We start from the raw sequence: 20,688 nt of genomic DNA, 5'->3' as shown, positions 1-20,688 counted from the left end.
CTAGTTTTAAAATAAATTATTCATTGCAGCTAAGTAGTAACATACCTAAACACCACTAGCTGCATCCCCCGGCACTCAAAGGTTTTCACCACGGATACGTTGATTCTGCTTTTAATATTGGACAAATGCAGAGGGATTTCAAAGGATGTTTTGAATAGTTCATCTTGTCGCTATTGGTCGTTCAAGTTGCTGTTATTTGATTACCACACCCTTTAGGCCCGATCGGATTTGTCTTTGTAACCTCGAATATTAGATAGGGATTGAATCCTCTGGTCTTCTTCCAGTCCCTCTCGCATATATAAAAACCATTGCACCATTTTGAGTATCCACTTAAAACTGAACAACCACTTACACATAATGAAAAGATGCGAGGATATAAGACTTTTAATGATTAGACAACATGTACAAGTCCAAGCTCACACATTTTGGAAATGGTCAGCATTCAATGCTTCCTTTAAAAATTGCAAACACTTTAGAGCAGCTGTGTCCTGAACAATGGTGAGTTCAGAGTGACACTCAAAATATACTGCTGCACCATTTATTGAATAGCACAATGACAAAAGTTGAGTTTCATACCATGAGTCAACAAAATAGTGTGACAACATTTTGAAAATCTAAGACCCAAAAAATGTTCAAACGGAGATACAACTCTTGCTTCCGGTACACTACAATATGGTTTTGCTTTATGAAAATAAAAGTGAATTGTTGAGAGAGAAAAATACTAACTCACTCCACACACGGTATGGAAAAGATTGCGAGTGAGAACATGTTCTTCATGCAAAACCTTCAGCTTTCCCATCTCTCTCTCTCTCTCTCTTCGTCCGGGGATAATTGCATCTGCCGAACGGGAATTCCCATCTCGTTTGTACTTCTTCCTACCACAGACACTCAGTAGGACCCATAGCGATCCTGATGTTACAGAGAAAATGTTTTTAAAAAATTCAAATGTAAACGATATTAGTGGGGGCTCCACACTGACGAGTCTCACCTGGATCGTATTCATGACACCGTTGGCTAGGACAGCCATTTTGCCTGCAACAGTCTTCACTCCTTGCTTGAAGTGTGTGATGTCTGGACCAGCAGGAAGAACACTATCGAATCCAGATGAGCGCCCTGCAACATCGAGGAATACACACACAGGCCTGCTCAAAAATCCAGAACGCAGGTGATTTAGGATCCAATATCGGTATTGTACGATATGAATATGAACAAAACAGGCCAACTCTAAATTATCGAACGAAATATTTTTTTCCTGGTGATTTAGGATCTAGCATCAGTGTTGTCACAAATGCCAATGCCCGTCAATGCAAAGATCCAGCTCATCTCTGAGGAGAAAAATAAAGGCGACCAGCCGATGAAAGTGCTGTATCTGAGTCAGATTAGGTTTCCCCTGCTACTGGTCACCATGGAAGCCAGTAAAAGCTCTTTCATGTGGGGGACCAAAACCTTAACCAAAAAAAGCAGCCTAAAGAGGTATGAGCTATGCCAAGCTGCACTTGTTTAAGACACACAGGAAGTGTTCCCTCGACGACACACGCGGTTAAGGGATCTGTGAACCCTTAAATCCCTAGACCAGGGGTGGGCAAACTAAATGCGGCCTGTCAGGCTTTTTCATGCGGCACGCCAGATTAAAATGTTGAAAATATATGAATAATATTTATAAAATGGTAAAAATATCCATCATCCGCACCACTTATACTCAGTAAGGTCGTGGGGGTGTTGGAGCCCATCCCAGCTATCTACGGGCAGTGGGCAGGGGACAACCTGAACCGGTTGCCAGCCAATCACAGGGCACACAGAGACAAGACAACTAATTTACTCACTCACGCCTAAGGACAATTTGGACTGGCCAATTAACCTGATATACATGTTTTTGGAATGTAGGAGAACATGCAAAAGCTGGTAGCTAGATTTAAACTCACAACTGTGCCGCGGATGCTTTAACCACTGTGCTGCCAGTCGGACTGGATTTTTAAATTCAAAAAATAAAAAAAACATTTTTTTGTTCCTCCCGGCCCTTTAGCCAAAAAGTTGGCCTCGCCCTGCCCTAGACTGACAGGACACGATAGAATGTTTGAGGAGGTTGGGCGCACCTTTTTGATCACTTCCATCTCCAAACAAATCAGCTGAACTGATGGCTGTGCTTCCGGACATACCCTCAAGTCTGCTCTTGGCTTCATACTGAAATGACAAAAATCAGGTCAAGACCTTGCGACGCTACAGGTCCAAGTGCAGGGATCACCTCAACATTGCTTTCCCGCCCGAAGAACATGTCTGACGAGATGGCCTTGGCATTTGCAAATTTCTGCCTGGCTTCGCTCGATTCCGATGCGCTCGCCTCTGCTTTTCTTCTACTGGGGAGCCTGCAATAGAGACAAGATCAGAATCTACTCTTTCGTGCCAAGTCGGGGGTCGGCAACAAGCGTCTCTTTAGCGTGAGCGAGTGGCTCCCTGGCGCATTTCCTTATAAAATGAAAACGATGGGGGAGGGTAATATTTTTGATTAATTATGATTTCTGTAGCAGGACAAATATGACAAACACTTAACGTTTTTCAATGATATATAGATGTATTGAATAAGTATTACATTTCAACTAGGGGTGTATATTGTAACTATGAGACAAAAGGGAAGATCAGTTGGTATGACTTCACGGATGGGTAGTGATGGGTTTAACTGCCGCTTTCTTACTGGTATTAGTTTGAGAAAAAACATGGGATACAGGTTATGGGCTTGAATGCAACAAAGTCATACATTGTGATGTGAAGTGGTGGCTTTCAGGCTTAAACTCCTGCCTGAAGAACTAAGCTGCAATGCAAAACTCTGGGGCTTTTCTACCCGTTTGTTTTTCTCTGTCTCTCCACTGTCCCACGTTAGAAAAGCTGGGCGGCCCAAGCTCAGCCCCTTTCAAAAAGGTCAATTCACAAGCCAGACAGGGTGTATGATCCGCTATGGACCGCAAATGTAAAAAGAGAAAAATAACACAAATCATACAGAAACTGTATTCATACAATTTTACTTACTTTTCAAAATGCTGTTATTTAATTTTTTATTAATGCATGGTGCATTTTATTGCACTTTTCTAATCCTGAATCGTTCCGTTACTAAAACAGTTTTTCCCATACGAAGTCATATTTATATTAATACGTTCCTACTGCATTTCAAAATACCCAATACCCAAACCAATAATAAAACGTGTACCTCATTGTCCACCAGATGCACCGCATCTAACTTTCTCATTTTCACAGTGGGCTGACATAAATATGGCATAGGTTGCCTACATCGTAAGGTTTACACACTGCTTTTAATTTTTTGCGACTCCAGACAAATTTGGTTTTTGGTCCAATATGGCTCCTTTCAACATTTTGGTCTGCCGACCCCTGCAAAACATTCAATACCTCTCTCCTATTGGCTGAATACTGGAAATGGTGACTTCCTCTTTGGGTTCTTCTTTCTCCAAAGCCCAAGAGGTGCTAAAAGAGGCTGTTCCGCCCTCTGTATCCCAGCGAGATCCAAAACTGTCACCCACCAAGAAGGGGTTATCTTTATATCTGGGTAGTAGAATAAAGAGCTCATTTCACATGGATTGTCCTACTAGAACAGGCATGTCAAATTCTAGATAAGTGCATGTTCTAATCTGTCTCCATCCATGTTGAAGGATTGACAAGGCAATGCCGCAAGTTTTTGGAAATATTTACAAGATATATAAACAACTACATATCATAATAGTTCTGACAGATGTTAAGTTCATGCACTGTATTGTTGTGAACTTATTGGCAGATGGACTTAATGCATTATAATGTACTTTTGCAGTTTTCACCATTTGAAGAAAGAATTGAAACTAGTTAAACGTCCATTGTTCGGGGGTTTAGCTGGGTGTCGTATCCATGACATTGAAGGTGTGGAGGAAATACTGTTTTTATGGGTGTATATAACGCACCCCCATAATATTTGGTTAAAAATTGTTAAAAAAATGATGTTTGGGTTTTTCTTAGCTCATACTAAGCATTAAAAGTGACAAATGTTGAATACACGTAGCCATGATTCAAACAATGTATTGACAACTATGAACACGATACCAACAAATTTACAATATTCTTCAAAGTCTGATTCATTATCAGATTCACCTAAGAGTTGTTTCGCTCGTCGTACTTTTTTGCGTTAATTGATATCTGAGGACGACTTTCTGTTTTCTCTTTTCTCTAACATTCGCCTCTGGTACTGTGAGTATAGTTTGATAATGAAATACAATCAAATGTGCGTTACCTACGTATAAATACAGTACTCTTGCATGCACGAACTACACAAATTTGAATTCAAACGCATCACCACAAATGCTTGATTCACTCTGAGAAATCTCACAATACCACCCCCCCACCTCAAAACAATTTCTCCTCGGATCTATAAAATTCACGTAGGTCGCCCTATTTTATTTCAAATGGTGAAATTCTCCTGAAGATGAGATTATCATGGTTTAGGAAGTTTTTAACATGAAACCAGACTGGAGCTCAGTTATTTTACACCTTTACTGCTCTCTAGCTGCAGGAAGGAGCATTTGATTCGTATTTTTTTAAATCTGAGGTAGAGACTTGCATTATTTACATACTTTTTTTTCAACATAGTTTACGCTAGGCCGGATTAAATAATCAAAACCAGATCAGCGGGCCGTTGTTTGACATGCCTTTAGTAGATTCAAAGAATTAGGACTCATCAGTTAGGAGGCCACCTACTTGGGGGGTCCCGAGGTGAACCCAGGCTCATCAAACATATCCAGTTTTGAACGGGTCGAGCTCTTTGCTCCTACTGGTGTTTCTTGTTCAATGACTTGCATCTCTGACATCACGGAATGGGACACAGCACTGAAGAAAAAAAGACATTTGTACAATTATTAACATGATTTGTTGCTTATTGAGAATAAATGCTGGATTAATCTTAACCAGGCATACAGGACAAAACTTAATTTAACACAGTGTTGCTCAAATGATGGGTAACAACCCAAAAGTGGGTCGTGTACCTTTTCCATGGAAAAATAATGCTAAGAAAATAAGAAAATTATACAGTCAATTAGACCACTCAACAGTAGAGCTAATTAGTAACAAAGAGTAGCTCTAAGCATGAAAAAGGTTGGAGACGCCTGCTGTATAGTGTACTGCAACTGAAAGCGAGTGCTGAAAAGCACAAGGAAGCATACAAACTACAAAGGCTCAATAGATCACGTTATGAAAAATAAATGCAAATTTCTGGACCTTAGAATATTTTAAAACAGTGTTTCTCAACTGGTGGTTCGGAACCCAAAAGTGGGCCGAAAACCTGTTTTCAGTGGTCGCAGGGCTTTGGCTTGGCAAAATGATGCAAAGAAAAAGATCAGGTCAATTTCACTCTTAAACATTAGATGGCGATAATGCCCTGCTTGATCTCTTCTTCCTGCGGATTCAAGAAGGACGTCTTATTTTATATCCGTTTTTCTACCCATAATAATGTGTCTCAAGAAAGTTAGTGATAAAGGGAAGGAAACGTGGTGAACAGTGACGATCGTGTCAGAGAAGGAACCCATTGCACGAGTCAAGTGCGAGTGTCTGCCAGTGGAGCGCTGCTCGAAGGTGCAATTAATGGTTTTAAAATGTTTTGTTTTTAGCTTCGTACAAGTCTATTAATCTTAGTAACTATGTAATAAAATAATCATCAATGTTTAGGTACACACTTCATTAAAATTTTAAACTTCTTTTACTATCTGGCTATTATAGAGCAGGTTTAGGAGGTTGCTTTTATACAATGTAAGTTTATATGAGAGTATTATCAGTACTTTTAGTTTTGCTGGACTTTTTTTTTTTGGTTTTCCCCAAAAAAACAAAAAAAAGTCAAGTCCCATTTATTTGTATAGCCCTTAATCACAAGATGTCTCGAAGGACTGCACAGGATTACAATTACAACCTTGCCTGATCTTAAACAAACATGCGGGCAAGGAAAAACTCAATACCTCCGCACGGGGAAAATTAGAAACCTTGAGAAGGGGCTTCACAAGTGGTAATTCCCCTTTCCAGGATGACCAGGGTGGAAGAGACTTTAAAAAGGCGATTATTTTTTACCATCCCTGCTTTAAACGGTACATTCCGTCCATTTGATGAACTTAGAGGTGGAATTTTTCATGTTTGGCTCACAGCTTGTCATTAGGGTGGAATGGTGGGTCAAGTCAAGTGATGTTTATTTCTATAGCCCTTAAACACAAAGAGTCTCAAAGGGCTGCACAGACCACAGACTATTGTAAACTACAGACTATTATTACACCATCCCCTGATCTAAAACCTACACGAGGGCAAGGAATAACTCAAAAACCTCATCATGAGGAGAATAAAGAAACCTTGAGAAGGGACCGCACATGAGGTAATCCCACTTCCAGGGTGACCAGGCTGCAATGGATGTTGTAATAATAAATAATACACAGATATTGTCAACATAAAATGTAGGTTATTCAGATGCTATAGAATAGAAGTGTGTTTTAAGCCTAGATTTAAACATTTTCACTGAGGTTGAAGATCGAATCTCAGGGGGAAGAGCATTCCACAGCACAGGGGACCGACCAGTCGAGAGTTCATTGGTTTTTGCGTATTATTGAAATCAATATTGTTTTTTTAATTATTGTTTATACCACTAGGGGGCGCCTTATAATACCCACTGTCCCTTTTTAAAAAAATCAATAAAGTAAACATGCAGCATTTTAACTTAAGCATGTCTATTAAACGTCACCTCCTGTTTCCAAAACCCATTCCCAGTCTCTCAGCCTGCTCCTTCTTCTTGCCCTCCAAATTGGTCCGCTTTTTCTCCTCGAGCTTTCTGTCGATCTCCAGCTCCTTGTAGGCCAAACGCATTGACGCCACGCTGAAAAGGCCAAAATGAGGCTCAGGTCGAAAGACTGCTTTTGCAATTGCTGACATTCTCTACATTGGGATGCTCACATGGACTCCTCTGCTTGCTTTTTGGCATCAGCTGCTTGCTCCTCTCGGATCTTCTCAGCCACTTGGGCTTGTTTCTCCACCTCCGTAAAACTTTTGCTGCTCACCTTCTGCGCACCGAGGCCTTTCTTTGCGCCCAACTGCATCGGGAGAACATAACAAGCAGATATAATGGCGACGTTTGTATTGGATGGGTTAAGGAGATTGGTGTTGAAATATATAAAAAATTGCTTACTCCTTTTTTGCCAGCCATTGGCTTCTTCTTCCCAATAATGGTTGGCTTAACCTCTGCATAGGAAGGGCATTTCTTTGTTAAAACAAAGCATTTATTTCAATCGTTGTTAAGTGCCTGCAACTAGGGCTGCAACGATAAGTTGACGTTGACAAAAATCCATAACAGAAAATTTATTTCATTGTCAACTATTGTCGGCAGACGCGCTTTTCCGACAGGAAGAGGCATCTCGACATGAATATAATTTTTGCTTTGCGCTTACACAGTAGTGTCCCTGGCTCAAGTAGTAACTTACACAAATGGTGCGTAAACAATCAACTACGGGTAGCACAACTTTAAAGTCTCACCAACACCAGATCCATTACCAGTAAAACTGATGTGCTGGAGCTAAATCTCTTAGAAAATCGCTACATTTGGGACGGTTGTATTTTAATCATCAAAGAGACCTGGCTCAATTTGAGGTTACCTCATGCTAGCATGCAGCTTGTCGGCCGCTTTCTAAATCACTTCCTTATTCTAAAAGGGGAAGCCTTCCAATTTGGTTGTACTTTTGTATAATGATCATAAAGACCATTAATTCAACTGCAATTATTTGTTTTTATTTGTAGACTTATAGTTATTATGTTACAGTCATATGCTCTCAGTTGGAAAGGGTTTTCTCGAGATGTGTTTGACCCTAGGGGCTTTTACAAAAGGTGTGACGTTACTTTGTGGATTTTCACTTTTCGAGGGGGGTTCGAGTCCCCATTAATAGCAGTAACCGAGGGATTACTGTATTTTAAATTAAATGCTTGCAGTCTGAATAACAAACTTCAGTCATCAAACGATAAAAATGACAAACGCCAGTTGTTTAAACAGCTTGATTTCAAACTGTTGAGAATCGTGAAGTTCTTGTGTTACATACATTGTGGTTGACCACTAAATGTACTTCACAAATAAACATCATATTTATTTTATTTACTGTGCTACTGCTGCTAATGTACCTCTTCTTGGTGTGCAAGGATAACAAATGTTTTTCATTATATTTAAATGGAATGATAATTATCAGATTAGTCGACTAACTGTTTCAATAGTCGATGACTGGACAACTATTACAAAAGTGGTTAGTCGCAGCCCTTCTTGCAATACTACACCACCAACCGCAGTGTGGTGAATATGTTAGGAATGCAGACATCCCCAGCGAGTGATTTTTAAAATGGGCAAAACAACCCACAGGCCTAATTGACTGCTGACGAGCCTGCGTCATTTGGAAATGTCATTAAGAGAAATGGCAAAAAAAAATCTCTTCATCTCTTGCATGCTTAACTGTCAGCTATGAGCAATGTCATACTTCAGAAGTACCTCATGAGCTAGGTACTGGTGTGCGCTCAATGCTGCTGCCAAAATACTTGCCATTCCAAAACTTGAGTCTACTGAAATGACTACTGAAATGTGTGGCCCACGACTGACGACATACAGCTCGTATTTACATGAGTATTTGCAGAATGTTCAAATAGAAGCAAAGGCAGGTTAGAACATAACTGCACTGCTGTAAAAATAAGCCGGATAAATAATCAAAGAAATATGATTAAAACGGAGGGGAATTATCGTGGATGTTTTCCCTAAATCTAATTATGTGATCAGTTACTAACACAATGATGCCACATAATTAGATAGAAATTAACATAATCAAAATATGAAGGGTGTAAAGCCATCATAAAAATAAAAGTAAAATATCAAAGCATACAACTAGAAATTTAGCTAGAGAGATAAGATTTATATTTAGATTTATCAAAATAAATATCTAGCCCTATACAGTAACTAGGTCAATCCAAATATACCATCCGTCTATATCGAGGTCAGGAACCTTTTTGTAAAACCGCCAAAACCCTTTTTTCAGACCAAGGCTATTTTTTCAGCGCATTTTATTTCACGGTGTGAGGTTATATTGTTTGACAAAATTTATGAAATAAGAATAATGCCAGAGCCTGCGTCCCATATACAGGGATCAGAATGGAGATTTTCATTTTCAGCTGAAAAAGCCAGGGTCCAGGAATAAAGCAGGGCGGAGCCCCCCTAAAGCCACACCCCCCCCCCAGCTCCTGGGTTTTAGGCAATTTACTTGTCCAAAACCTTGCTTATATTTATCATTTAAGTAACATTTTTAGAAGATTAAAATAATTTGCCCACATAACTGATTTTTTTGTAAATACTGCAAGATAAGTTCAAATGCAGTTCAGTCCCTGCAGCTTTTGAGCAACAATGCGGCCAATTTTTCTAACGGCCGCCAGGGTGCGCCAGAGCAATAAAGGAAAGAGTGAGACAGTCGGATTTTGAATTTGTTTGCTACGCAAGAGAAAAAGTGAAAAAGTCGGAATGCCTTTGGGGTTCAAAAACAGCGGAAATCCGCGGATCCGCGGAAAATTCTGATCCCTGCATATAAACAAATATTTCATTTTAAACTTGTGTCTCCCCTGCAGTTACTTAAGATAGTTGAGGGTCATTTGACCTTGATCTTATTCATAAACAATGCTTTCAAAACAAGGTGCAAGCATAGTTATTTTGTAAAAATGTCACAAAATACTGCAAACGAGGATACTGACGTAGTTGCCTTTGTTGCGGACGGCGCTTCATGCATAGCTCCGCCCACTCCTATCGCTCACTTAATAAAATTGCTCTGAGTGTTTGACTAGTGTTTTTGGGTGTTTACAGTTCGTTTGGTGGGTTTTATCATACAGAGTCTCAACAGTGAAAATACAATGTTTAATGACACAGCCAAAACAAGGTCTGTTGGTATGACACCTTGACTGTAAACTGTAGTTGTGACTGCCCTTTATATACTGGACTGAATTGCTCATATTAGTAATTAACACGGTTATGCACGCACCAAACTCGACTCATCAGAATTGGAATGCTAAAGAAAAATTTGCATGACTATAATTTTATCTTCAACCTCATGAAAAGAGCAATAGGTTCCCGACCCTGGTCTGGATCTATCTATCCATCTGTCTCAATAGATAGAATACAATTTATGAATATTATGCTTCTTTTTATTGAGTATTTTGAAACGAGGACTTCTCAATTTGAACTGATAAGGTAGTAATCATGGCTTTATCTTTTATTGACTGCCTCATAAATGTAAGTGTTTGCTTGGAAAAAGGCGTGTTTAAAATCAAAATCCGTGCAAAATTGAAATCAGTCCAAATGTAAAGTGGGGCTTGGTTGCCGGGGAAACAAGGAAGTGCTTCAGTCATGTAACACTGCACACTCTATCACCACTATCGGTCGTGAGTCACACATGTGTAAATGTCATGATGAATGTGCGCGAGTAAGCAGGGTTAACAAGCTCACCTGTATTCAGTTTGGGAGGTGAGATCAAACCATCGATGCTAGGGCCCTCCTCTGGCTCTGGATAAGGCAACATTTAAAAAAAAAAAATACAGTTTCTATGAAATTGTTGCAAGATTTGCTAAGAAATTTTGAAAATAAGTATTATTTATAATACATTTCACATAAAAACATTAATTATTTAACACTTTGTATAGTGAAAATGACTTAATGGAATGTCAGTATTTCCCATACCAAAGGGATATTCTGGGTTTAATTGCTCCAGCCAGAATATCAATAAACTTGTAATATCAAAAAATAAAATGATATTTTTAAACATTTGTTAATGCGAAGTTAATCCAAAACTTGAGATTTTTCATTTTATAAATGATCTCAAACACCATGGTGTGTATTTGTGCTAAAGATTTCCTCAAAGAGCCACATCTATATGTAGATAACGCAGCCTTTCTCTCACTAGCCCAATAGGCGCAATCGGCAACTCGCTAAGATTATGCCCGGATGTGTGACCGACAGGCACACTTTTAAGAAACTCCCTGTCCTGCCCAGCTGCAGAAGAGAAGGCCAAACCTACGTGCCCACTTCTACCAGAGTAGTGACGGGAAATTCTCTTCCCACTCTTTTTAGAGAAACGTCTTTTTCGACTTGGCTCTCTAAAAAGAGCCGAGGCTTTCGGCTCCCAAACGGCTCATCAGATTTCTTTTCTTGCGTAAAAAGTGGGCTTTGTTTGAGATATCCTTAAAAATGTTCAAATTAAATGTGTTTTCTATTAAGTACGTGTTTACAATGCCCAACTGAGTTCAAAAAGCCTTTAGTTGTTTATTTTCACTGCGCCTATCTGCTTTTATGCTACTTTTCACGTTTTCACTTAGGTTTAGATATTTTTTCTTGGTGCCGTAAAAATTGAATCTACATGTCAACACTGCATTTTGTATTTCATTGGGTTGACTCTGTGTGATACGAAAATTGGTTTGTAATCTGAAACTTTTGTGAGTGATAAATATGCAAAAAACACATATATCAGCAAGGGCACTAATACTTTTTTAATTGATATTCTGTTTTTGCAAGATACACAAGTAAATTGCATTAATGCTTGGAGTTGTCTACAAAATGGCTCGGCTGACAATGACACTACTGATGCAATGAATGCAGCAGTGCAAGTTCTACGCACGGTTGTCATCTTGGCTTTTGGCGCTGTTGTCAGTCAGCAGTGCAGAGACAATGGCTCCATTGTGCTCCGGCTCAGAGGATGGGGACACGCTCCAGTCGTTACCAAACTAAAAACATTCAAAAAGAACAACAAAAAGGCACGTTTGGGTGTCAAATACAGTTTCCACCGTATTGTCCATTTCTGTAAACGGTTTCCTTTTAGAATCCTAGAAGAGCTTTTTTGTTAATTTGGAACTGTATCATAGTCAAATGCAGGAGTCTCGAACGTGTCCCCTAAGGACAGCTGAGGTGCCCGCTGGCTTTTTCTGAAAATAGCACACCAGTGCTGGGTCATTGTTACTTTCTAATAAGATATAAGATTATTTAGTGGTTGACCGAGTCTATTTAACCCTACTTCCAATGACCAACCTGGTAATAACATAGTAACAACAGAATAAAAACACAAGTTATGATAGAAATGCATAACAGACTGGGTGCCCTCTTTGCTCATTAGAAACAAAAAGTAGCTCTTTCCTTAAAAGGGGATCGAGACACCGGGTGTAACGTTTTTGTTTTGTTTTTTTTGCTTAAGCGTATCCCAAATGTTCAAATTGAGCTAAGAGAAATTCTGAACAGGACCGAAAAAAGACAGAAGGAAAATACTTAAATTATGATGAACTAAATCTTTCATAATACTCAAAGTGAAATAAGTTTTTGTCATCATCACATGCGTGCCAAAAGGCTTTGGGGGCGAAGTGCTCTGCAACAGGCTTCAACTGACGTCCTCGTAAGGGCCGGGGTCCGGCTCATCTCTCTCATCTCTAAAGAAAATTTTAAGCCGTTGAGAACAGCGACCAGATGATGAAGGTTCCGTATTCGCGTCGGATCAAGCGGCTTCCACTGCTACTGGTAACCATGGAAACCAATAACGTTTCAAATGGGTGAGCAAACTCCAACCCCTAAAAAAACGTCTGGAGAGGGCACCTTTATAATAATAATATTAATAATAATTTACCATTATATGAACTCCCAACCTTAGTGTCAAAACAAGAAAACGTATCTACCTGCGTGTGTTCTGCAAAGAAGTCTTGTTCTTTCTTCTCAGTAGCTGATGCAGCAATACCCATCGATGAGTCGATCCACAACTACGAGTGAAAGCATAAAAATGGGCATGGACATACTGTACCAGTCATCCACTTTGTTAGAATTTCAACGTTTACATTGAAACATTGAACATGTGCAGCCATTAGTACTGTGTTCTCACTACATCTAAACCGGTTACAAGTTTTTCAAGCCGAATCCATGGCATTTTGAGATACTCAATAAAACTCCCTTGATTATACTGTAGAATTAAAATGTTAATGTCTAAAATACACCCTTCCCATTGCTTTAGTTTGAATTGTACTTACTTCTGTTCCATACTTAGATAAAGCAATGTTTGCTTGTTGTCGAATCTTCTCTCTGTACATTTGTGCTGCACGGCTGTTATATTTGGCATTGGTGTCGTTTGTGGTGCAGCCATGTTGGCGAAAAAATCCAGTCTTCAAACAGAAAAACAAATTGAGTTGTCTCAAGTCACCAGTCAACATTTTACTTTCTTCTGGTCAAAATGTTGTGGTTGTCAGGCGAGTGTCAACGTACTGCATTGGCATTGCCGCCGATCTGCATACATCTAAGCTGAAACCAATTCCAGTTGGAATCCAACTCAGTCGATCTGGAAAAAAAAAACAAAGCAAATATTGTCAAATACGTGTGCGGATTAGTAAGAGCAGTAATGCAAAATAAATTATATCAGCAGGGTTTGCAACGTGTTTGAGGTTCCAAAAATGTATCTGTTAAAAAAAAATGTAATGTGTAAAATGTACACAGGGTTGTCACATCTGTTCACGATTTGATTTATATCTGTAAGGTTAGGATATATCTCATATCTAACAGACTGACGACCACAGGCATTGAACAGCTTTTGTTCACGAGAATCTACGTTCCAAAACAATGCGTGGATGAGAAGAACATATTAAATTGAATTCTCTTTATCGTCTTTAATATCAACATTATGAAACATTGTAGGCAACGAAATTAGACATGGCACTCCAGGGTAAACATGTAATCAAGATGAAGACTGTCAAGGTCGGGCTGCTTTCTTAGTACACCTTATTCCTCAGAATTATTTTTCAGCCAAAAAGACACCAGCGTATGCCCCGTGTGATGACATTTTTCTTCAGTTTTTGCTGGCTAAGCCGGCGCAATATTTGGAACTAATTTAATTCGCCATTAAAAAAAAAACATTTGGAATATTTGCTAAATCATTAAAAAGTGTAAATTTGATTGGCTAAAAACTGGTGCTGGTGAATTTCAGCTTATGCCAGCTTGCAGAATAATTTATGGGGTAGTTCAGAAGATGTGTGGATAAAAAGCATTTAAATTCAGTTCTGACTGATTTTTTGCACTGGCTATTTTTTGAAGACAAAGTTGCCCACATGTTGGTTTAAGATGAGGGGATTGTATAATTGTGGCCTGCGCAGTCCTTCGAGAAATTATGAGATTAAGTTTAGATTTAAGCATCAAAGGTTTACTTTTTTGGCAAAGTCTGAGTGATTATTGTGTCCTTGTAAATTGTGCCATACTATACGTTCTTATTTCAATAGAAAACAGCAAATAATGACAAGCCTCACAGTGAAAAAGAGACATCATGCACGCCACAGCAAGCAGCTGTCATCATTGAGATCCTCATTGACAAGTTCACATTTTTCTATTGCAATGCAAAGTTATCAAAGAAGGAAATGTGAAATAAGGAAAAGTAAATGAGTTAGTGAGCAATGGTGATAGTGGTGACTTTTTGCCTGTTGATGTTGCAAATCATGTTACTGGGTTTTCACATTTGGATTTATTTCTTGTTCCAAAAGCTCACATCCCTTTAAACAACAAAAATACTTTTTTTTTTTCCGTCCCAAGTCAAGCCATGTGTATTTGTGACGTCCTTAATCACAATAAGTCACAAAGGGCTGCACAGACCACAGGTTATTGCAAAAAAAACAGACCATTACATACCTGACATACCTGTCAACCTGTACGTTTTTGCCATACAAAGTATGTTTATTATGCATTTTAAGACATGTACGACGTACAATAAAATCTGTACGTAAAAACTCAAATTTAAAAATAATGGGTACCATCCGGTACACACCGACTATCACGAAACGGCAAATCAATCAAGTCAAACGAGTTCGCAGCGGTAGCCTCTATCTCGGTATCGTTTTTTTTTCGTAGCAAACGAAGCGAGCGTTTGATGCTACTGTGCGCATGCATCTGCTGCTGTAGTGCCCAATTTCGACTCCCCTGCAAAATCCCCCCCCTCACGTGAACGTGCATTCTGCTGCGCTTCCGACAATAACGATCGTATTCTATATGATGAGCTTATTAAAACAATAAAGCTATTGTCGGAAGCGCAGCAGAATGCGCGTTCACATGAGGGGGGGGGATTTTGCAGGGGAGTCGAAATTAGGCGCTACACCGAAAGACTCCTCAACAGCTGCAGAAGTGATGATTTGCCATTTCATCGCAGAGCACAACATACCTCCAACAGTTGCCGATCACTTCACAAGGCTTATGAAAAACTGATTTTTTTCATTGTTTAATAATGTAGAATATTCTTGCGCACACTATTTTCTTATTTGTCCACAGAATGTTAATTTTTGAATAAAGAAGTGGAAATTATTGATATGTTTTTTTTAACCCGATTTATCGATTAATCAAGAAAATAATCGTCAGATTAATCGATTATTGAAATAATAGTTAGTTGCAGCCCTCGTTTACATTTTTGATCACCAGTTTTGATATGCTGTTGTCTGTTGCTTGAGCAGCTCAGAACTGGTTGCCTAGAATACACCCAGCGCTTTTTATAGGGATTTCCCAACACGTTGGCAATCCAGAATGTTTTATGCTAATTTCAGATGTATGGAATGATGGTGCAGATTCAGTAACAATCGAAGGTACAGTAACTATTTCCCAAAACACCTGGACAACAGAGACAATATCTGGGTTGAAAAATAACAAAACATGTTCAAACAACTTAATGTTTCTTAATAATTTGTCAGTGCATGACAATACATTTCCAAACCTCCAGGCTTGGAAATCGAATCCTAATAGATGTGGGAGAACCCCAACTTGCCTATGTCATCTACTTGTTACCATAAAAACTGTAGCTGACCTGATGAAGCTGAGGTGCACTCCGAGGGAACGATGGATTCCGGAGCAGTCAATGCACAAGAAAACCCCATAGGAAATACTTGCCCAGCTTGGGTTTTTTGAAGAACAATCAAAGCAAACCTGGGGGGGAACAGTGCATTAGCGTTGGAACCAATTTTAAACATGCAATTTGAGTGTTAAGACATTTTAAAATCACTTCGACTGTGGGTGACCCAAATTGACCATACGGTAAAGTCAAGTCATGTTTATTTGTATAGCCCTTAATCACAAGGAGTCTAAAATGGCTGCACAGACCACAAATTATTGTAAACCACAGACTATAATTAAATTAGAATGTATTAAACCTGATGCATGATAAGAGTGACAGCTGTTAATGTGTTATGTCCTCAGCATTGGGGACACGAAATGGGAAATATGTTTATATATATATACATACATATATCCACTGCAGAGCAGAATTATCACAATTTCTGCTAAACAAAGTGATATTAAGCCAACCAAAAAAATAAATCTGTTAAACACATCAATTTACTTTCAAATGTTCCTGCCATGCATTTATTATTTTGAAAGTATCAGTTACTCTCGATCTTAGGTAGTTGTCATATATGATTTGCCTAAGAGACCAACACAAATCGTATACGTGGCCTTCGTTTAAGTAGCGGCTTCCCCGGCATGCTAGCAGCTGTTAGCTACAGTTAGCTCACACCGCGAAGCTGGGCCTCCCCTTGACGTGACACGACACTAAACGATAACCATGAATAAAACATAGAAAGCAGTTGGCCCACGACCGATAAAGGTCGCTCTGAATTACCTTGTTGGTTGGAATGGACCTCAGTCGTTTGAAAATAGTAAGAATTTCAGTCTTGTTTGGTTCGGCAGCCATCTTGCCACTTCTACACTTTCCATTCGATGATGTAACTACGGGAAGCCGCAAGCCCCTAACTTGGTGAAGTGATAACAGAGAAACCGGAAAAGCCAGAGCAAAAGCAAAGTTATTTTGGGTATGACAACTGAGGGTGTCCTTAAGTATACAAAACTATTTTAATTGAATAAAACCACAAACTTGTCAGAGATAGATGTACTAAATTAAGCACAAGTTGACCCTTGGACTACTCTGGTAGACAATTATATGAAATTATGATGGAAAGGCAAATGCTGGCATAAAGTATTTGTATCTGTGCCAAAACAAAATCTGTAACTGGCGGGGATGTCAAACTCATATTAGCTTGTGAATGTGAATGAGGGAGAGACAGAGAGATAAAAAAAGATAGATAGAGTGAGGAAGAAATGAATATAAAAAGAAAGAGGGAGAGAAAGAGGGAAAAAAGAGAGACACAGAGAGAAAGAGTAAAGGAGAGTGAGAAAGAGAGAGAGAAAAGAGAGAAAAATAGTGAGAAAGTAAGAGAGAAAGAGAAAGAAAGAAAAAACAGCCACAGTTGTGTTGGAGAAATTGGAGGTTCGATAATCGAGAGAAAAGTCTTCTCATATGTGGATAAGGAAAATGGACAGGAGCCAGCCTCGTGGAGGGAGATACAACTTTATTGATGCGTCAATGAAGATCTCAGAGAGCTGGGAACATGACAGTGTTTTTAAAGCTGGTAGCGACGATTAAGCTTCGATTACACCCCAAAAGGCGGTCCTGTATCACGTATCAAGTACAGAGCGTCCCGTCCCTTGCACGCTATCTTCAAGGAAACTTAATGTCTGCCAAGAGTATCTTCAAGGATGTCTACCCGACCTTTTCCCACAACTGTAAGCAAGTCTTTCTAAATTTCTACATGTATGCAAATCTATTCTACAAATGCAAGTGTATTTACCACAACAGTTGCTTTGAGAGTGACGCCTTGCCTTGGTGACATCGAGTAGACATATTTAAATCTGCAGCTCGTTTTTCTCTTGCGTTGCCTTCCGGGCCAGATTTAGTCCGTCGGCGGTCTAACAATGAGGAAAGAGACATTAGAGCGAAGAAAATGCTGAATAGCAATTAATTAAATGAAATATCAGAAAGAAAACTATGTTTGGATTAAAATTTATTTATTTGAACATATCAGCTTTTATGCACGGAGAGGGCATTTTATATAATACTAGTATTTGACCCCTTCGTGAGCTGTCACCTCACCGTGATGGCGGGGTTTGCATGTTGCAAAGATTGTCGTAGCGTTGTTATCTCTGAGCTTCAACCAGAACACACAAATCCTAGGTCAGTTGCTAAACGAAGCACAGCTCATAGACCCCTTGTGATTTTTATGAATATTGGCCCACGAGTTTCCACAAAATTTTCCAGGGCCAATCTGGAACCAGACACAAAGGTAGGGTCTCCTGGTAAGCACTGTGTGGCTGGGCTTACGCCCACAGGTTCTGACAGGGTTCAGGCCAAAGGGACGACATGGGTCCTCCTTACAATGAGCTTACCACAGTGAACCGACCCCGGATAAGCAGAAAAGGGGATGACTGGAAGGTATCGGAACCTTGTATTGGTATCAAAGACTACTCAAGAGTTGAGTGCTGGGAAAATGTGTTTGAACATTCCTAAAAAAATATGTTGAGAGATTAACACTGTGGTTACGGCTGTAAGAAAAACATTTAATCAACCTGTTGGAAAAGAAAATTAATTTGTCACATAAATAACGTGTTATTAAAAGTCTGAAACCTTCCATCATAGACTGTTGTTGATCTAGCGTTAAAAGTGTTTTGGTTGTTGTATCCATAATTTTACAGAGAATATACCAGTGTCTGAAACTCCTGACAAAAAGTTACCGGACACCAGGGCAGACAACTTTGAAAAGCCATAAAGTTGCCTGCCCCATTTTTCACAACTTGAAACACAATAAGACGACTAATCGCAAAAAAAAACATTGTTGCAAAGTATTAAGAATTGATAATCAGAATATATAACAGAACAACACTTTAAAATTAAGTTTATGATAAATCTACTCATAAAATTCATTGCATGTATATGACATTGCTATTTTCCATCTGCCATCAGTATTTACCTGTATTTACTCATCTTCATTCATGCATTGTTTGCGCTGCGTCGTCTGCTACAAGCCACGTGAACTCCTCTTTCCACGATGCTTTTGATGTACGTTTACGTTTTGTAGCGTCATAAATTTTCTTAGCTTCTTTTGAATCTTTCTTCTGGGGCTGAAGTTTTGGATTTATTCCTAACCACTTTTTCTTGTGTTCTCTGTGCGTCTACTTTAGAAAATGATATGCAAATGCCCGACCTTATAATGCTTGGGAAGTTCAGAAGCACGAAGTTATTCGATGCAGGCTTCTGATCCGCTGCTGAGTATGCAAATTTCCAAACGAATGGAAATTTCCAAACCGAACAAAGATTTCTGAATGGGAATAAAGCAAAAGTTTGATTTGAAAAAAAATCTTTAATTTTTGTTTATATTTGTCGGCCACCCAGGCGGAGACGTTTTGTAAGTTGTACGCCCGACCTAAAAGATGCACGCCCCGGGCCTCCGAGCAGACGTTATTTCAGACACTGAATATACATATCAAATTGAATCTCATAGTGTTTTTGACCTTCGGTGCCAGGTCAGTTCCCACTTCTGCTATAACATTTTCCGAACAGTTTATTATATTATTTATCGAAAACCAGTTACCCCAAACCTGGTCTTTGATGGTCACACTGCACTTAGTTCTAGATCGCTGGTGCTTCGACCTACCCCTAGGAGTTTGGTGAGTCAGTCTCATAGGTTGGGTGAGGCCTCTGCTGCAAAATTGTTCGGACAAATATGCAAAATTTCTCCTTCTTGACAACTGTATAAGTAAGATCAAATATTTGTCTGAAATTGATAAGAATTCTGTACCCAAGAAACTGAAACAACACTTAAATAAGTAAGCTTGCTAAGTCTATTAACAGATACTTCTTTTATTTACAGTCGCCATGTCGGAAATGAGGTGGGCTAAAATTCTCACAAAAAAGCCAAGGGCAAGGTAGCCAAAGGGGTACTGCCATCGCCTAGAGAAATTTTACATTTTTTGGGTACAAATTTATTTTATACTGCGGTAACATTACTGGTGGGCTGCATTTTATTAACTTTACGATAGAGGCAGCGGGCCAGTAAAAGTACTGGGCCCGTACCTGGCCCCGGGGTCGGACGCTGGACATGCCTACTCTAGACATTTTGGTGTCAACAAATGGAAATGTTTTCTATACAATTTTTTTACAACATATCTTTGTGTGCAATAAGTTTCTGGAGATAAAACAACAAAAACGAACAGACTTTGCTGTGAAAATGACACAAGAGCAATGTTCCCTCTAATTTTTCACGGATCTGAGTGTTCACACAAAGTCGGTGAGCAACGCTTGAAACAACAGTGAGCAACAGCAATCCCAAGTGTGGCAACTAAATCATTATCAAACATGTCCAAAACTTGACATCACTTTACATTTTGCTGAGTTTCCGGCAACGCAAAATTATTTTTCACTTTTGAATGAATTGACTAATGTACGATTGCAAAGATTGCAGGGCCTCCAAACCTCATTTGTTTTTACAATTCTTTCACAAGATTTCCATTTCTTTGATTCCTGGTATCTTTTGTCGCATAATACTAACATTTTGGGGGGCTTATTTAGTCGGTTGCACGATACAGAACTGTATTTAATTAATTTTTCTAGTGGAAGTAAAATGTTGGCAACAAGATTCACTTGATATCATTGGAAATTATTTGAATGCAACACAAACTTTTTCCTCTTTTTCCCTGTTTTTTTCTCCTTTTTTTAATTTCCTTTTTAAAAAAATGTCATCGTGTTTATTTTTTCCTAGCTGTTACTTTTTTCTTGCTTTTTTGTTCTCTATTACTTTTTTCCTTTA

The 20,688-nt window shown here is 39.1% G+C and overlaps 1 protein-coding gene across 1 annotated transcript; it reads right to left on the bottom strand.

The window, feature by feature from the left end:
* Positions 1-366: 366 nt before the first annotated feature.
* Positions 367-16,832, bottom strand: arfgap2 (ARF GTPase activating protein 2). Its single transcript, XM_088334051.1, has 16 exons — positions 16,671-16,832; positions 15,861-15,979; positions 13,295-13,367; positions 13,063-13,194; positions 12,718-12,798; positions 11,676-11,781; positions 10,511-10,567; positions 7,184-7,236; positions 6,952-7,088; positions 6,743-6,874; positions 4,729-4,857; positions 3,397-3,549; positions 2,243-2,363; positions 2,094-2,181; positions 989-1,113; positions 367-909 (listed from the first exon to the last, which is right to left on the bottom strand). Exons 1-16 carry the CDS (start codon positions 16,740-16,742, stop codon positions 889-891), a joined length of 1,599 nt encoding a protein of 532 aa, XP_088190177.1. The 5' UTR covers positions 16,743-16,832; the 3' UTR covers positions 367-888.
* Between the last annotated feature and the right edge of the window lie 3,856 nt (positions 16,833-20,688).

Source organism: Urocampus carinirostris, chromosome 4 (genome assembly GCF_059441175.1).
Source record: "Urocampus carinirostris isolate Australia breed hairy pipefish chromosome 4, RoL_Ucar_1.0, whole genome shotgun sequence".
Lineage (NCBI taxonomy): Eukaryota > Metazoa > Chordata > Actinopteri > Syngnathiformes > Syngnathidae > Urocampus > Urocampus carinirostris.
This window is presented reverse-complemented; position numbering and strand designations above follow the sequence as displayed.